Source organism: Ascaphus truei, chromosome 2 (assembly GCF_040206685.1).
Source record: "Ascaphus truei isolate aAscTru1 chromosome 2, aAscTru1.hap1, whole genome shotgun sequence".
Lineage (NCBI taxonomy): Eukaryota > Metazoa > Chordata > Amphibia > Anura > Ascaphidae > Ascaphus > Ascaphus truei.
The window spans coordinates 9,022,457-9,042,175 of record NC_134484.1 but is presented as its reverse complement, the minus strand read 5'-3'; the positions used below and the strand labels follow the sequence as shown (position 1 = coordinate 9,042,175).

At 44.6% G+C, this 19,719-nt stretch overlaps 1 protein-coding gene across 1 annotated transcript in view; it reads right to left on the bottom strand.

Moving 5' to 3' along the window:
• LOC142488077 (uncharacterized) overlaps positions 1-19,719 on the bottom strand; it is a 246,643-nt gene that overhangs the window by 29,490 nt on the left and 197,434 nt on the right. The window contains exons 43-50 of the mRNA XM_075588452.1: positions 17,702-17,844; positions 17,043-17,319; positions 14,951-15,195; positions 14,394-14,670; positions 4,309-4,451; positions 3,650-3,926; positions 969-1,213; positions 412-688 (exon numbers count right to left, since the gene is read on the bottom strand). Of these exons, the coding sequence (XP_075444567.1) occupies positions 412-688; positions 969-1,213; positions 3,650-3,926; positions 4,309-4,451; positions 14,394-14,670; positions 14,951-15,195; positions 17,043-17,319; positions 17,702-17,844 (1,884 nt within the window). The remainder of the gene's footprint in view (positions 1-411; positions 689-968; positions 1,214-3,649; positions 3,927-4,308; positions 4,452-14,393; positions 14,671-14,950; positions 15,196-17,042; positions 17,320-17,701; positions 17,845-19,719) is intronic.

Below are 19,719 nucleotides of genomic sequence, written 5' to 3'. Positions count from 1 at the left end.
TCTGTATTTACAGTATATTGATCCAGAGGGAGGCAAACAAAAAACCCCAGTGACATCATCTAATGATATTTCATAAGGAGAAAAAAAATCCCTTCCTGACTCCAAATTTTGGCAATCAGATTACTCACTGGATCAACATCCTCCCCGTGTTTACTTATTTGGTATATCCCTGTATACCTTTCCTTTCTAATAAGATGTCCAACTTTTTTTGAACAAATCTATTGTATCCGCCATCACAGTCTCCATGGGTAATGAATTCCACACTATAACTGCCCTTACTGTAAAGAACCCTTTCATTTGTTGCTGGTGAAATCTCCTTTCCTCCAACCTTTGGGGATGGCCCCGAGTCCTTTGTACTGCTCTTGGGATGAATAGAAAGTAGGACAAAGGAAGGAGCATGCTGGTACTCACACAGGGTTGTTGTTGTCTGCAGAGTTTCCGACACGGACCTCAGCCCCTTTCAGACGCTCAGGGCAGCAGTCCTGCCTGTTCGCTATAACAATTGTATCTATCGTATAGCTCTGCTTCAGGTCCAGTCTCCACCAGGGATCTTTCTCATTGTTCGTGTGGGTGCAGGTTTGTGTAGAGAATACACCGTTCTTGTTGCCATCAATAGCTTTGTCAGCAGTAGCAAATGGGATGTAATTGGAGCTTTGACTGGCTTCTCCCAATCTTGCTAAATTTGGCGCTAAAACGAAAACAGGTTATTTTAGACTGGTAACTATTCCAACAGAAGACAGGCACACACACAAAATACACACTGAGCTGGGGCTGATGTAGTAGCTTCATTGGTAAAGGACTTCAATTATTTTGTCCACAGCCCGGGAAACCCTTTTAATGATGGAATTCCATCTCTGCTGGATTCTTTTTATATGCAGAAAGAGGCCGTGTGGAGATTAGGAGTGGAAGGATTGTAAATGGGCGCTCATGTTTAGAATAGAGGTTTACCAAATGTGAATAACATATACCGTTTTTGTTGCCATCAATAGCTTGATCAGCAGTAATAGCATATGGAAAACCGATGTGATTGGAGCTTTGTTTGGCTTCTCCCAATCTTGCTATATTTGTGCTTGGTGTAACCCCATAGATTTCCACTTCACACAGGGTGAGATACTCTGAGCGTCCAGGAATAACCACACTGACATAACGACCCTCCATCCCCTTGCAGAAAAGAGTAATTATGGGTTTGGAAATGTCGTTGATGGTTTCACATCTGGAGAAGAAGGAAAGAACAGGATATGTAACGAACAGAAACAAATATTTGATGTTACAAAGACATATAAAAGAAAGATAACTGAACTAATTCTAGAAATATATGTATGTACAGAACTGTATGTATGTATATATGTATGTATATATGCATTCAGGTTTTTTCTTTGCTATGTGTATATGTCTTATATTAGTCATTTCTCCTTCTCTATTTCTTTTTAGCCTTTAAAATCTTCTCTATACAGTAAGTTTCAAAAGAATACTGTAGGTGCTGCAGATAAATCCTTGGGAAAGGCTGCAGTGAGGTGCTAAATGTTGATCTGCAAAATCATAATTATATCAAGAGTGACCATTCTTTTGATATTCCTTTCCAGTTGTTCTAGCGCACCCGATAACATACTCTATGTTTCCCGATGTTGCCCATTTCCTATCGAAATTTACCACCTGTCTGTATGCATATTATTACTGCCCGTCTGTATGCATATTATTACCGCCTGTCTGTATGCATATTATTACCGCCTGTCTGTATGCATATTATTACTGCCTGTCTGTATGCATATTATTACCGCCTGTCTGTATGCATATTATTACCGCCCGTCTGTATGCATATTATTACCACCTGTCTGTATACATATTATTACTGCCTGTCTGTATGCATATTATTACCGCCTGTCTGTATGCATATTATTACCGCCTGTCTGTATGCATATTATTACCACCTGTCTGTATACATATTATTACTGCCTTTCTGTATGCATATTATTACCGCCTGTCTGTATGCATATTATTACCCCCTGTCTGTATGCATATTATTACCGCCTGTCTGTGTGCATATTATTACTGCCTGTCTGTATGCATATTATTACCGCCTGTCTGTATGCATATTATTACTGCCTGTCTGTATGCATATTATTACCGCCTGTCTGTATGCATATTATTACTGCCTGTCTGTATGCATATTATTACCGCCTGTCTGTATGCATATTATTACCGCCTGTCTGTATGCATATTATTACTGCAGCCTGTCTGTATGCATATTATTACCACCTGTCTGTATGCATATTATTACTGCCTGTCTGTATGCATATTATTACTGCCTCTCTGTATGCATATTATTACCGCCTGTCTGTATGCATATTATTACCGCCTGTCTGTATGAATATTATTACTGCAGCCCGTCTGTATGCATATTATTACCACCTGTCTGTATACATATTATTACTGCCTGTCTGTATGCATATTATTACTGCCTGTCTGTATGCATATTATTACCGCCTGTCTGTATGCATATTATTACAGCCTGTCTGTATGCATATTATTACCGCCTGTCTGTATGCATATTATTACTGCCTGTCTGTATGCATATTATTACCGCCTGTCTGTATGCATATTATTACTGCCTGTCTGTATGCATATTACTACCGCCTGTCTGTATGCATATTATTACTGCAGCCTGTCTGTATGCATATTATTACCGCCTGTCTGTGTGCATATTATTACCGCCTGTCTGTATGCATATTATTACCACCTGTCTGTATGCATATTATTACCGCCTGTCTGTATGCATATTATTACCGCCTGTCTGTATGGATATTATTACCGCCTGTCTGAATGCATATTATTACTGCCTGTCTGTATGCATATTATTACGCCTGTCTGTATGCATATTATTACTGCAGCCTGTCTGTATGCATATTATTACTGCAGCCTGTCTGTATGCATATTAGTACTGCAGCCTGCGGGATATGTGGCATTTTCTATAACAAACTGTGCACAGTTTGATTCTTTAGCTAGAACAGTAATTAGTCGATTTCTGTACATGGAAGGGTTATCTCTGTCTGTGCTGTGATCACTGTGTGTAGCTGGTGGCAAAGGAGATAACCTGTATTAATATTTCTATTACAAATAAATCTTTATCTTCATGGAGCCAATATATAGTTACATAGTAGATGAGTTTGAAAAAATACATACTTTTTGTCCATCAAGTTCAACCTATGCTAGATTTACACGACAGATACTTTATCCAATATCTGTATTTACAGTATATTGATCCAGAGGGAGGCAAACAAAAAACCCCAGTGACATCATCTAATGATATTTCATAAGGGGAAAAAAAATCCCTTCCTGACTCCAAATTTTGGCAATCAGATTACTCACTGGATCAACATCCTTCCCGTGTTTACTTATTTGGTATATCCCTGTATACCTTTCCTTTCTAATAAGATGTCCAACTTTTTTTGAACAAATCTATTGTATCCGCCATCACAGTCTCCATGGGTAATGAATTCCACACTATAACTGCCCTTACTGTAAAGAACCCTTTCATTTGTTGCTGGTGAAATCTCCTTTCCTCCAACCTTTGGGGATGGCCCCGAGTCCTTTGTACTGCTCTTGGGATGAATAGAAAGTAGGACAAAGGAAGGAGCATGCTGGTACTCACACAGGGTTGTTGTTGTCTGCAGAGTTTCCGACACGGACCTCAGCCCCTTTCAGACGCTCAGGGCAGCAGTCCTGCCTGTTCGCTATAACAATTGTATCTATCGTATAGCTCTGCTTCAGGTCCAGTCTCCACCAGGGATCTTTCTCATTGTTCGTGTGGGTGCAGGTTTGTGTAGAGAATACACCGTTCTTGTTGCCATCAATAGCTTTGTCAGCAGTAGCAAATGGGATGTAATTGGAGCTTTGACTGGCTTCTCCCAATCTTGCTAAATTTGGCGCTAAAACGAAAACAGGTTATTTTAGACTGGTAACTATTCCAACAGAAGACAGGCACACACACAAAATACACACTGAGCTGGGGCTGATGTAGTAGCTTCATTGGTAAAGGACTTCAATTATTTTGTCCACAGCCCGGGAAACCCTTTTAATGATGGAATTCCATCTCTGCTGGATTCTTTTTATATGCAGAAAGAGGCCGTGTCGAGATTAGGAGTGGAAGGATTGTAAATGGGCGCTCATGTTTAGAATAGAGGTTTACCAAATGTGAATAACATATACCTTTTTTGTTGCCATCAATAGCTTGATCAGCAGTAATAGCATATGGAAAACCGATGTGATTGGAGCTTTGTTTGGCTTCTCCCAATCTTGCTATATTTGTGCTTGGTGTAACCCCATAGATTTCCACTTCACACAGGGTGAGATACTCTGAGCGTCCAGGAATAACCACACTGACATAACGACCCTCCATCCCCTTGCAGAAAAGAGTAATTATGGGTTTGGAAATGTCGTTGATGGTTTCACATCTGGAGAAGAAGGAAAGAACAGGATATGTAACGAACAGAAACAAATATTTGATGTTACAAAGACATATAAAAGAAAGATAACTGAACTAATTCTAGAAATATATGTATGTACAGAACTGTATGTATGTATGTATATATGTATGTATATATGCATTCAGGTTTTTTCTTTGCTATGTGTATATGTCTTATATTAGTCATTTCTCCTTCTCTATTTCTTTTTAGCCTTTAAGATCTTCTCTATACAGTAAGTCTCAAAAGAATACTGTAGGTGCTGCAGATAAATCCTTGGGAAAGGCTGCAGTGAGGTGCTAAATGTTGATCTGCAAAATCATAATTATATCAAGAGTGACCATTCTTTTGATATTCCTTTCCAGTTGTCCTCTAGCGCACCCGATAACATACTCTATGTTTCCCGATGTTGCCCATTTCCTATCGAAATTTACCACCTGTCTGTATGCATATTATTACTGCCTGTCTGTATGCATATTATTACCGCCTGTCTGTATGCATATTATTACTGCCTGTCTGTATGCATATTACTACCGCCTGTCTGTATGCATATTATTACTGCAGCCTGTCTGTGTGCATATTATTACCGCCTGTCTGTGTGCATATTATTACCGCCTGTCTGTATGCATATTATTACCGCCTGTCTGAATGCATATTATTACTGCCTGTCTGTATGCATATTATTACGCCTGTCTGTATGCATATTATTACTGCCTGTCTGTATGCATATTATTACCGCCTGTCTGTATGCATATTATTACTGCCTGTCTGTATGCATATTATTACCGCCTGTCTGTATGCATATTATTACTGCCTGTCTGTATGCATATTATTACCGCCTGTCTGTATGCATATTATTACTGCCTGTCTGTATGCATATTATTACCGCCTGTCTGTATGCATATTATTACTGCCTGTCTGTATGCATATTACTACCGCCTGTCTGTATGCATATTATTACTGCAGCCTGTCTGTATGCATATTATTACCGCCTGTCTGTGTGCATATTATTACCGCCTGTCTGTGTGCATATTATTACCATCTGTCTGTATGCATATTATTACCGCCTTTCTGTATGCATATTATTACCGCCTGTCTGTATGCATATTATTACCGCCTGTCTGAATGCATATTATTACTGCCTGTCTGTATGCATATTATTACGCCTGTCTGTATGCATATTATTACCGCCTGTCTGTATGCATATTATTACTGCCTGTCTGTATGCATATTACTACCGCCTGTCTGTATGCATATTATTACTGCAGCCTGTCTGTGTGCATATTATTACCGCCTGTCTGTGTGCATATTATTACCGCCTGTCTGTATGCATATTATTACCGCCTGTCTGTATGCATATTATTACCGCCTGTCTGTATGCATATTATTACCGCCTGTCTGTATGCATATTATTACCGCCTGTCTGAATGCATATTATTACTGCCTGTCTGTATGCATATTATTACGCCTGTCTGTATGCATATTATTACCGCCTGTCTGTATGCATATTATTACTGCCTGTCTGTATGCATATTATTACCGCCTGTCTGTATGCATATTATTACTGCCTGTCTGTATGCATATTATTACCGCCTGTCTGTATGCATATTATTACTGCCTGTCTGTATGCATATTATTACCGCCTGTCTGTATGCATATTATTACTGCCTGTCTGTATGCATATTACTACCGCCTGTCTGTATGCATATTATTACTGCAGCCTGTCTGTATGCATATTATTACCGCCTGTCTGTGTGCATATTATTACTGCCTGTCTGTATGCATATTATTACCATCTGTCTGTATGCATATTATTACCGCCTGTCTGTATGCATATTATTACCGCCTGTCTGTATGCATATTATTACCATCTGTCTGTATGCATATTATTACCGCCTGTCTGTATGCATATTATTACCGCCTGTCTGAATGCATATTATTACTGCCTGTCTGTATGCATATTATTACGTGTTATGGAACAAGAGCCACATTTCTGACTCACCCCCCTCTCTCCTTTGCAGTTTCTGCCTGTCAGATTTTATTCCCAGCTGCATGGAGTCTGCAGACACATACTGTGCCTGCGTGGCTTGCAACAATGTTGCACTCCTTGCCTGCGAGCATGACATCAGTGAGCTGCTACAGCAGTCTCTGAGATCCTCACCAGAATGGGCTAGTCTGCCCCCCCTCCTGTTTGTTCAGACATGGTCTGCCCCTAGACTTTTCCTTTGCCCACACCGCACCTCACTTTCTTTTCAACCCTGGAGACAGTGAGTAAAGAACCTTTCTCTGTTTATAACCCTTGGTGAGGCCATCTCTTTTTACCGGTTCCTAACTAACAATCACCACTACACACCATCCACAAGTATCTGTACCCTGCTACCTTTTCCCAATAAAGTGGAGGAAATATTACAGGACTTGGAGTGATTTAAAAGGGAACTGTGTTAATGCTATCGGGAGCCATTCATACCAACGTGACCCTGGCTTCAGAATAGTAAAAAGAGGACCGTGTGCCTTGGGAAATACACACAGAGGAGCTGCTACCCACAGCCTTTATGCTAAAGATACAAGCGAGCAGCTTACGTAGCAAATAAATAAACAGCAGTCTCTCACCACATTGCACAAGCACGTTGCTACACAGAGCCACAAGCCTCTACACAGCAAACTACCACAGCTTTATGCAAAGACAGTGAGCAGCCTTACTTTGCTAATACTACACAAAGGAATCACACAGCAGCTACTACTCAAAGACTCTATGCTATACAGAATAGTCTCTGCACCCCAGGACAAGCAGCAGCTTCACTCTGCCAGACAGGGCAGCAAGCTTTATACAGCAAACTGCACACAGCCTTGCAACTAACAGTGCTTCTCTCACAATACCTAATTGCCTTTTTCTCTGTCTGAGTCCACCCGCTGCTCAGCCCCACAGTGAGGAGCCAACGGACATCTGTAAGTACAGCTACCCCAACGCTGCACGCTGCAGGACACCGCTCGGCATCATCTGAGACAGACGCCCATCGCTGACAGGTAAAAGACCGCACGCCACACGCACTGGCAAAGGCCTACACACACCTACAGCATGGCAGAACTCAGAGCCCCACCAGACATCACGCAGGAAAGCGATCTCTCAGACACAGAGACCGCCGCGCATCTGCAACAGGCGCAGGCAGGCGCAAGGCCTAAACGGACAGTCACACTGACACAAAAGGCCCGCGAAAAATATGAGACTGACATTGAAGCGCACCGCGCCAAATTAGAGTTGGCCTGGGAAACAACCGCACTTGGGGTATGCAATGTCGCCGGCGCTGGCAACTCTGTACAACAGCTCGAGCAGGCAATAACTCAATTAAAGACTGATCACGCACGCTACCAAAGACTGTCAGAGGCATATGCCACTTACCTGGCCAGGGCTAACACCGGTGAAAGCCTGCAAGAAAGAGACTTACAAAACAACATTGACCTTGCACGTGACAGCCGCGTGCGGGCCGCCATCACAGATGCGCAAAGCGTGAGAAAAGAGCTCCTCCTGGAGACCGCGTCACAGCGCTCCAGCGCATCCAGACACTCATCCAGGTCAGCAAGATCAGCACAATCCAACGCGTCCAGCGCAAGCACTAGCGCTACCAAGGCGCGAGCCACCGCAGAGGCCGCACGCGCCAGGGCCGCATACGCTCAGAAAGAGGCGACCATGAAATTAGAAAGGGCCCGCTTGGAAGAGGAGGAGCAGACAGCCGCCGCTGCAGCCGCTGCCAACGCCGCTGCAGCCGCTGCCACCACCACTGCCAACGCCGCTGCAGCCGCTGCCACCGCTACACGGAAGAAAGCAGAGGTGGACGCCAACCTAGAGGCCCTAAATCAAGAAAGAGAAGCTGCTGCCGCCATAGCCCAAGCCGAAGTCCTAGAAGCAGCCGCGCAACAGGACGGCGGGGAGCAACCGTACAGACGGATAGCCTCAGAGGATCCAGCTCGACGCACTGAAGACTACGTAAGGAGCCTCTTCAGTGTGAACACAAGCGCACCATCTCAACACGGATGGGGCGACTCCACAGATACCGAAGACTCGCCAGGACCACGAGGAGAAGATGCTGCTCCATCAATGGCACGTGCTGCCTGGGATAGCCACAGCCACAATAGTGATCCGCACGCCAGCGCGCACACGGATGCACCACCACAGGCTCGCAATCCAGGTACACCCACGCGGGAGAAAACAGCCCCTCACACTGGCCAGCAGCCATCACGCGTCCACGCCAAGGAAGAGGCGACCGCACAGACCGTCCCAGCAACTACCTCAGAACGGGGCAAACGCGCCGACGTCTCAGGTCTGACAGACATAGCCAAGTACATGATCCGGCGCGACTTGGTGCACGCAGGACTCATCAGCTTCGACGACCGCCCTGAGAACTACCGGACGTGGAAGTTCACGTTCAAAGACGCGATCGACAGCTTGGACTTCTCAGCAAGGGAAGAGCTCAACCTGTTAGTTAAGTTCTTGGGGAACGTATCCAGGGAGCAAGCGCAGAGACTTCGGACGGCAAACGCACATCAACCCCAAGTAGGTCTGGACCTAGTGTGGGAAAGGCTAGAAGAGACCTATGGCAGCCCTGAAGCAGTCGAGGATTCACTCTTCAAAAGAATCGAGAGCTTCCCCAAGATCACGAGTAAAGACTACTCGAAGTTACGAGATCTGGGAGACCTGCTGCAAGAACTGGAGTCCGCAAGGAAAGACCATTCCTTAATAGGTCTCAACGCCCTAGATTCAGCTCGTGGAGTGAGACCCATCCTGGAGAAGCTACCCTTCAACCTCCAAGAAAGGTGGCTTTCACAAGGTTCCAAATACAAAAGGGAGAAGCAGGTTGTCTTCCCCCCATTCTCATTCTTCGTGAGCTTCATCTGCGAAGCGGCAAAGACAAGAAACGACCCCAGCTTCGTCTTAGGGGCGCAAACCACATCCAGCGCCAGCCACCCAAGGAACGAAAGGTCAACAGCAAGGTGCAAGGACTCCAGAACACCCATCTCGGTCCACAGGACGGACGTGCCCCCTACGACCCACGCGAGTCCCAGCCAGACGGCCGACAGGGACAAAAAACCAAGGGACCTTAACAAAGAATGCCCTATCCACAAAAAGCCGCATCCACTTAACAAGTGCTTCGGATTCAGGATGAAACCCATAGAGGAGCGAAAGAACCTACTCAGGGAATGGGGAGCCTGTTTCAAATGTTGTGCTTCCACAACTCATTTATTCAAGGACTGCAAGGAAGCTATGAAATGCACAGAGTGCGATAGCGACAGGCACATAGCCGCCCTACACCCGGAAGCTATGAAGCCCAAAGCAAGCAAAGCCCCTAACCCTCCGACAAAGCAGGGCGGGGAGGAAGAAGTGGGAGACACCCCCCCCCCGACGTCAGTAGCATCCAAATGCACAGAAGTATGCGGAGAAGGAAACGACGGTAGATCTTGCTCTAAAATATGTCTGGTAGCAGTGCACCCTGAGGGACAACCCCAAAGAGCCAAACGGATGTATGCAATCATCGACGACCAGAGCAACCGATCGCTGGTCAGGTCAGAATTCTTCGATATGTTCGGCATACAAGACAGTACTTCTCCTTACACTCTCAGAACGTGCGCAGGGCGAATGGAGACTACAGGGAGAAGAGTGAATGGCTACACCATATGCTCAATAGACGGCAAAGTGAGCATGCCCCTTCCCACACTCATCGAGTGCAATCACATGGCAGAAGATAGGACTGAGATCCCCACGCCAGACGTGGCGCGACACCATCCCCAACTAAAAACCATTGCCGATCATATCCCACCACTAGACGAAGATGCCCAGATCCTGCTGCTACTTGGCAGAGACATCATGAGAGCACACAAGATCCGCGAACAGCGAAATGGGGACCACAACGGCCCAAGCGCTCAAAGGCTCGATCTAGGATGGGTGGTAGTTGGAGAAGTATGCATAGACAGGATACGAGGACCCGACAACGTAGGCGCCCTACATACGAACTTGTTGGAAAACGGTCGTATATCCCACTTCAAACCTTGTCCGAACCACTTTCAGGTCCACGAGAAGCTCGAGACCAAAAGGAACTACGGAGACGCGCCTGTGGCAAGAAAATACCCCAATGACCTAGGGAGTACAGTGTTCCAGACAACAAAGGACGACGACAAACAGGCGCCATCAATGGAAGACAAAGAATTCTTGAGGTTAATGGATAAGGAGCTCTTCAAGGACGAATTGGGCAGTTGGGTGGCCCCACTACCTTTCCGCTCGCCAAGAAGACGCCTCCCAAACAACAGAGACCATGCTATGTCTAGGCTCTCTTCGCTCCGCCGCAACCTACAAAGAAAACCGGAGACCAAGGAACACTTTGTGGCCTTCATGCAAAAAATCTTCCACAGTGGCCATGCAGAGTCGGCGCCCCCACTGAAAGAAGGCGAAGAATGCTGGTACCTCCCGTCGTTTGGCGTCTACCACCCCCAGAAACCTGGCCAAATCCGAGTGGTATTCGACTCCAGCGCCCAGCATCAGGGAGTCTCCCTAAACGATGTTCTCCTCACCGGGCCGGATCTGACAAACAGTCTTCTGGGAGTGCTGATCCGCTTCCGCAAGGAACCTATCGCCGTAACCGCAGACATTCAACAGATGTTCCACTGCTTCCTTGTGCGAGAAGACAACCGTAACTACCTAAGATTCCTGTGGTACCAAGATGACGACATAGAAAAGGAAATCACGGAGTACCGCATGAAAGTACATGTCTTCGGGAACAGCCCATCACCTGCAGTGGCAGCCTACGGCCTCAGAAGAACGGCCCAAGACGGGGAAGCAGAGTTCGGGAAAGACGCCAGGAGCTTCGTCGAAAGAGACTTCTATGTGGACGACGGATTAAAATCAGTTCCCACCGAAGAAGAAGCCGTAGATCTACTCAAGAGGACACAAAAGATGTTAGCAAAGGCCAACCTAAGGTTGCACAAAATAGCTTCCAACAGTGCCACAGTGATGAAGGCGTTCCACGCAGATGATCAAGCACCAGATCTCAAGAATTTGGATCTGGGGACCGACACGCCTCCCATACAGCGGAGCCTGGGGATAAGCTGGAATCTTAAAACAGACACTTTTACGTTCCAGGTAGCCATCGAAGAAAAACCCTTCACACGTCGCGGAGTCCTGTCCACCGTTAACAGTCTCTACGACCCGCTAGGATTCGTGGCTCCTGTCACTATACAAGGGAAGTCCCTCCTCAGAGAAATGTCCTTCGAAAAACAGGAATGGGACACCCCACTACCTCCAGAAAAACGGAAAGAGTGGGAAACGTGGAAACACTCCTTGAAGGCCCTCGAGCAACTTCAAATCCCACGCCCCTATTCACCTATATCTCTCACCGCCGCACACAGCAAAGAGCTTTGCGTGTTCTCAGATGCCTCCACCAAAGCTATAGCAGCGGTGGCCTACCTAAAAACCACGGACGTGGATGGAAGTTGCCACATCAGGTTCATCCTTGGCAAAGCTAAGCTGGCGCCACAACCTGACCATACTATACCCAGACTCGAGCTGTGTGGTGCAGTGCTAGCAGTAGAACTGGCGGAGCTTATCGAGAATGAGATGAGATGGACAGCAAACCAGATGCCGTCAAACTCTACACAGATAGCAAGGTGGTACTGGGATACATCTACAATAAGAAAAGGAGATTCTACGTATACGTAGCTAACCGTGTAGAAAGAATCAGGAAGTCAACCCAACCAGAACAATGGCACCACGTGCCCACAGAGCAAAATCCCGCAGATCACGCCACCAGATCAGTACCCGCATCTCAACTGCAGAATACGTCGTGGCTCACAGGACCAATGTTCCTTGCGCAGCCTGCGGAAACGCTACCAACCCCAGTTGACGATTTTGAACTCGTGGATCCCGAAAAGGATACGGAGATAAGGCCCCCACAAGTATCCGTGGTACTCACCAATGTATCGCACAAAAACGCATTCGGATCACATCGATTCCAACGCTTCTCAAAGTGGACGGCTCTTCTGCGAGCAGTAGACCATCTCGGGCATATAGCCTCCACCTTCCGCCAGACACCAGATGGTAAAACTACCGGCTGCCACGGCTGGCACATCTGCAAAGAGCTGCGCACCGTAGAGGAAATTACAAAGGCTAAGGAAACTGTTCTCGGTCATGTTCAAAGAGAAACGTATGCGGAAGAGATCAATTGCATTCGCGGAAAGAAGAGTGTTCACAAAAACAGTCCACTTTGGAAGTTGAATCCCTTCATCGACAACGACGGCCTCATAAGAGTAGGAGGCCGCCTCAATAAGACCCATTACAGAGACTATCCTCCTAATGCCCAAATCGGACTGTGATGGGGAAAAACTGGTTACCAGTGCCGTGGACTTTTAAGAGACATTGTGGTGCGTCAAGCTAACCAAGAGCTGCGCACCCACCTGGCTTCCCTTACTGGAAGGCCTGGCCAAAGGACTTTGATGCCAGTGGTACCAGCCGGTGTCACATTGCTATGGAAATATGGACCTTTGCAGTATATTGTTATGTTGTATGTATTACACATATGTTCCACATAGCTTGCCATATAGTGGTATCTACAGATACCAGACGGGGAGTGTTATGGAACAAGAGCCACATTTCTGACTCACCCCCCTCTCTCCTTTGCAGTTTCTGCCTGTCAGATTTTATTCCCAGCTGCATGGAGTCTGCAGACACATACTGTGCCTGCGTGGCTTGCAACAATGTTGCACTCCTTGCCTGCGAGCATGACATCAGTGAGCTGCTACAGCAGTCTCTGAGATCCTCACCAGAATGGGCTAGTCTGCCCCCCCTCCTGTTTGTTCAGACATGGTCTGCCCCTAGACTTTTCCTTTGCCCACACCGCACCTCACTTTCTTTTCAACCCTGGAGACAGTGAGTAAAGAACCTTTCTCTGTTTATAACCCTTGGTGAGGCCATCTCTTTTTACCGGTTCCTAACTAACAATCACCACTACACACCATCCACAAGTATCTGTACCCTGCTACCTTTTCCCAATAAAGTGGAGGAAATATTACAGGACTTGGAGTGATTTAAAAGGGAACTGTGTTAATGCTATCGGGAGCCATTCATACCAACGTGACCCTGGCTTCAGAATATTACGCCTGTCTGTATGCATGTTATTACTGCAGCCTGTCTGTATGCATATTATTACTGCAGCCTGTCTGTATGCATATTAGTACTGCAGCCTGCGGGATATGTGGCATTTTCTATAACAAACTCTGCACAGTTTGATTCTTTAGCTAGAACAGTAATTAGTCGATTTCTGTACATGGAAGGTTTTTCTCTGTCTGTGTAATGGCGCTGTGATCACTGTGTGTAGCTGGTGGCAAAGGAGATAACCTGTATTAATATTTCTATTACCAATAAATCTTTATCTTCATGGAGCCAATATATAGTTACATAGTAGATGAGTTTGAAAAAATACATACTTTTTGTCCATCAAGTTCAACCTATGCTAGATTTACACGACAGATACTTTATCCAATATCTGTATTTACAGTATATTGATCCAGAGGGAGGCAAACAAAAAACCCCAGTGACATCATCTAATGATATTTCATAAGGAGAAAAAAAATCCCTTCCTGACTCCAAATTTTGGCAATCAGATTACTCACTGGATCAACATCCTTCCCGTGTTTACTTATTTGGTATATCCCTGTATACCTTTCCTTTCTAATAAGATGTCCAACTTTTTTTGAACAAATCTATTGTATCCGCCATCACAGTCTCCATGGGTAATGAATTCCACACTATAACTGCCCTTACTGTAAAGACCCTTTCATTTGTTGCTGGTGAAATTTCCTTTCCTCCAACCTTTAGGGATGGCCCCGAGTCCTTTGTACTGCTCTTGGGATGAATAGAAAGTAGGACAAAGGAAGGAGCATGCTGGTACTCACACAGGGTTGTTGTTGTCTGCAGAGTTTCCGACACGGACCTCAGCCCCTTTCAGACGCTCAGGGCAGCAGTCCTGTCTGTTCGCTATAACAATTGTATCTATCTTATAGCTCTGCTTCAGGTCCAGTCTCCACCAGGGATCTTTCTCATTGTTCGTGTGGGTGCAGGTTTGTGTAGAGAATACACCGTTCTTGTTGCCATCAATAGCTTTGTCAGCAGTAGCAAATGGGATGTAATTGGAGCTTTGACTGGCTTCTCCCAATCTTGCTAAATTTGGGGCTAAAACGAAAACAGGTTATTTTAGACTGGTAACTATTCCAACAGAAGACAGGCACACACACAAAATACACACTGAGCTGGGACTGATGTAGTAGCTTCATTGGTAAAGGACTTCAATTATTTTGTCCACAGCCCGGGAAACCCTTTTAATGATGGAATTCCATCTCTGCGGAATTCTTTTTATATGCAGAAAGAGGCCGTGTCGAGATTAGGAGTGGAAGGATTGTAAATGGGCGCTCATGTTTAGAATAGAGGTTTACCAAATGTGAATAACATATACCTTTTTTGTTGCCATCAATAGCTTGATCAGCAGTAATAGCATATGGAAAACCGATGTGATTGGAGCTTTGTTTGGCTTCTCCCAATCTTGCTATATTTGTGCTTGGTGTAGCCTCATAGATTTCCACTTCACACAGGGTGAGATACTCTGAGCGTCCAGGAATAACCACACTGACATAACGACCCTCCATCCCCTTGCAGAAAAGAGTAATTATGGGTTTGGAAATGTCGTTGATGGTTTCACATCTGGAGAAGAAGGAAAGAACAGGATATGTAACGAACAGAAACAAATATTTGATGTTACAAAGACATATAAAAGAAAGATAACTGAACTAATTCTAGAAATATATGTATGTACAGAACTGTATGTATATATGTATATATGTATGTATATATGCATTCAGGTTTTTTGTTTGCTATGTGTATATGTCTTATAGTAGTCATTTCTCCTTCTCTATTTCTTTTTAGCCTTTAAGATCTTCTCTATACAGTAAGTCTCAAAAGAATACTGTAGGTGCTGCAGATAAATCATTGGGAAAGGCTGCAGTGAGGTGCTAAATGTTGATCTGCAAAATCATAATTATATCAAGAGTGACCATTCTTTTGATATTCCTTTCCAGTTGTCCTCTAGCACACCCGATAACATACTCTATGTTTCCCGATGTTGCCCATTTCCTATCGAAATTTACCACCTGTCTGTATGCATATTATTACTGCCTGTCTGTATGCATATTATTACTGCCTCTCTGTATGCATATTATTACCGCCTGTCTGTATGCATATTATTACCGCCCGTCTGTATGCATATTATTACCACCTGTCTGTATACATATTATTACTGCCTGTCTGTATGCATATTATTACCGCTTGTCTGTATGCATATTATTACCGCCTGTCTGTATGCATATTATTACTGCCTGTCTGTATGCATATTATTACCGCCTGTCTGTATGCATATTATTACCGCCTGTCTGTATGCATATTATTACTGCAGCCTGTCTGTATGCATATTATTACCGCCTGTCTGTATGCATATTATTACTGCCTGTCTGTATGCATATTACTACCACCTGTCTGTATGCATATTATTACTGCAGCCTGTCTGTATGCATATTATTACCGCCTGTCTGTATGCATATTATTACCACCTGTCTGTATGCATATTATTACCGCCTGTCTGTATGCATATTATTACCGCCTGTCTGTATGCATATTATTACCGCCTGTCTGTATGCATATTATTACCGCCTGTCTGAATGCATATTATTACTGCCTGTCTGTATGCATATTATTACGCCTGTCTGTATGCATATTATTACTGCAGCCTGTCTGTATGCATATTATTACTGCAGCCTGTCTGTATGCATATTAGTACTGCAGCCTGCGGGATATGTGGCATTTTCTATAACAAACTCTGCACAGTTTGATTCTTTAGCTAGAACAGTAATTAGCCGATTTCTGTACATGGAAGGTTTTTCTCTGTCTGTGTAATGGCGCTGTGATCACTGTGTGTAGCTGGTGGCAAAGGAGATAACCTGTATTAATATTTCTATTACCAATAAATCTTTATCTTCATGGAGCCAATATATAGTTACATAGTAGATGAGTTTGAAAAAATACATACTTTTTGTCCATCAAGTTCAACCTATGCTAGATTTACACGACAAATACTTTATCCAATGTCTGTATTTACAGTATATTGATCCAGAGGGAGGCAAACAAAAAACCCCAGTGACATCATCTAATGATATTTCATAAGGAGAAAAAAAATCCCTTCCTGACTCCAAATTTTGGCAATCAGATTACTCACTGGATCAACATCCTTCCCGTGTTTACTTATTTGGTATATCCCTGTATACCTTTCCTTTCTAATAAGATGTCCAACTTTTTTTGAACAAATCTATTGTATCCGCCATCACAGTCTCCATGGGTAATGAATTCCACACTATAACTGCCCTTACTGTAAAGAACCCTTTCATTTGTTGCTGGTGAAATTTCCTTTCCTCCAACCTTTAGGGATGGCCCCAAGTCCTTTGTACTGCTCTTGGGATGAATAGAAAGTAGGACAAAGGAAGGAGCATGCTGGTACTCACACAGGGTTGTTGTTGTCTGCAGAGTTTCCGACACGGACCTCAGCCCCTTTCAGACGCTCAGGGCAGCAGTCCTGCCTGTTCGCTATAACAATTGTATCTATCTTATAGCTCTGCTTCAGGTCCAGTCTCCACCAGGGATCTTTCTCATTGTTCGTGTGGGTGCAGGTTTGTGTAGAGAATACACCGTTCTTGTTGCCATCAATAGCTTTGTCAGCAGTAGCAAATGGGATGTAATTGGAGCTTTGACTGGCTTCTCCCAATCTTGCTAAATTTGGGGCTAAAACGAAAACAGGTTATTTTAGACTGGTAACTATTCCAATAGAAGACAGGCACACACACAAAATACACACTGAGCTGGGACTGATGTAGTAGCTTCATTGGTAAAGGACTTCAATTATTTTGTCCACAGCCCGGGAAACCCTTTTAATGATGGAATTCCATCTCTGCTGGATTCTTTTTATATGCAGAAAGAGGCCGTGTCGAGATTAGGAGTGGAAGGATTGTAAATGGGCGCTCATGTTTAGAATAGAGGTTTACCAAATGTGAATAACATATACCTTTTTTGTTGCCATCAATAGCTTGATCAGCAGTAATAGCATATGGAAAACCGATGTGATTGGAGCTTTGTTTGGCTTCTCCCAATCTTGCTATATTTGTGCTTGGTGTAACCCCATAGATTTCCACTTCACACAGGGTGAGATACTCTGAGCGTCCAGGAATAACCACACTGACATAACGACCCTCCATCCCCTTGCAGAAAAGAGTAATTATGGGTTTGGAAATGTCGTTGATGGTTTCACATCTGGAGAAGAAGGAAAGAACAGGATATGTAACGAACAGAAACAAATATTTGATGTTACAAAGACATATAAAAGAAAGATAACTGAACTAATTCTAGAAATATATGTATTGTATTGTATTGTATGTCTTTATTTATATAGCGCCATTAATGTACATAGCGCTTCACAGCAGTAATACATGTGGTAATCCAATAAATAACAGATAATATAAATAACAGATCATGGGAATAAGTGCTTTAGACATTAAGGAAGAGGAGTCCCTGCTCCGAGGAGCTTACAGTCTAATTGGTAGGTAGGGAGAACGTACAGAGACAGTAGGAGGGAGTTCTGGTAAGTGCATCTGCAGGGGGCCAAGCTTTATGTGCCATGTGTACAGAATAGCCACAGTCCTATTCATATGCTTCTTTAAGCAAGTGTGTCTTAAGGTGGGTCTTAAAGGTGGATAGAGAGGGTGCTAGTCGGGTACTGAGGGGAAGGGCATTCCAGAGGTGTGGGGCAGTCAATGAAAAAGGTTTAAGGCGGGAGAGGGCTTTAGATACAAAGGGGGTAGAAAGAAGACATCCTTGAGAAGAACGCAAGAGTCTGGATGGTGCATAACGAGAAATTAGGGCTGAGATGTAAGGAGGAGCAGAAGAGTGTAAAGCTTTAAAAGTGAGGAGAAGAATGGAGTGTGAGATGCGGGATTTGATCGGAAGCCAGGAGAGGGATTTCATGAGGGGAGATGCTGAGACAGATCTAGGAAAGAGTAGAGTGATTCTGGCAGCAGCGTTAAGGATAGATTGTAGGGGAGACAGGTGAGAGGCAGGAAGGCCGGACAGCAGGAGGTTACAGTAATCAAGACGGGAGAGAATGAGGGCCTGAGTCAGAGTTTTAGCAGTCAAGTAACAGAGGAAAGGGCGTATCTTTGTTATATTGCGGAGGAAAAAGCGACAGGTTTTAGAAATGTTTTGAATGTGAGGGGCAAATGTGAGAGAGGAGTCGAGTGTGACCCCAAGGCAGCGTGCTTGGGCTACTGGGTGAATGATCGTAGTTCCAACAGTAATGTGGAAGGAGGTAGTAGGGCCAGGTTTGGGAGGAAGTATGAGGAGCTCTGTTTTAGCCATGTTGAGTTTAAGGCGGCGGAGGGCCATCCAGGATGATATAGCAGAGAGACATTCAGAAACTTTGGTTTGTACAGTAGGTGTAAGATCGGGTGTTGAGAAATATATTTGTGTGTCGTCAGCATAGAGGTGATAATTAAACCCAAAAGATGTTATTAGGTCACCTAGAGAGAGTGTATACAGAGAAAAGAGAAGAGGTCCCAGGACAGAGCCCTGGGGTACCCCCACAGAGAGATCAATAGAGGAGGAGGAGGTATTAGCAGAAGAGACACTGAAAGTACGATGGGAGAGGTAGGATGAGATCCAGGATAGAGCTTTGTTCCGAATGCCAAGAGTATGGAGAATGTGAAGGAGAAGAGGGTGGTCCACGGTGTCAAATGCTGCAGAGAGGTCGAGTAATATGAGCAGAGTGTAATGACCTCTGTCTTTGGCAGCATGGAGGTCGTCAGTTATTTTAGTGAGGGCTGTTTCCGTGGAGTGAGCAGTACGGAAGCCAGATTGTAGAGGGTCTAGGAGAGAATAGGTGTTGAGAAAATGGAGCAAGCGAGCGAATACAAGACGTTCAAGGAGTTTAGAGGCAAAAGGCAGGAGGGAGACAGGCCGATAGTTAGAAAGACAGGTAGGGTCAAGCTTGCTGTTTTTGAGTAATGGTATGACTGTTGCATGTTTGAAGGAGGATGGAAAGGTTCCAGAGCAGAGGGAGGAGTTAAAAATGTGCGTGAGCGTAGGGATTATAGTAGGAGCAAGAGGTTTTAGGAGATGGGAGGGAATGGGGTC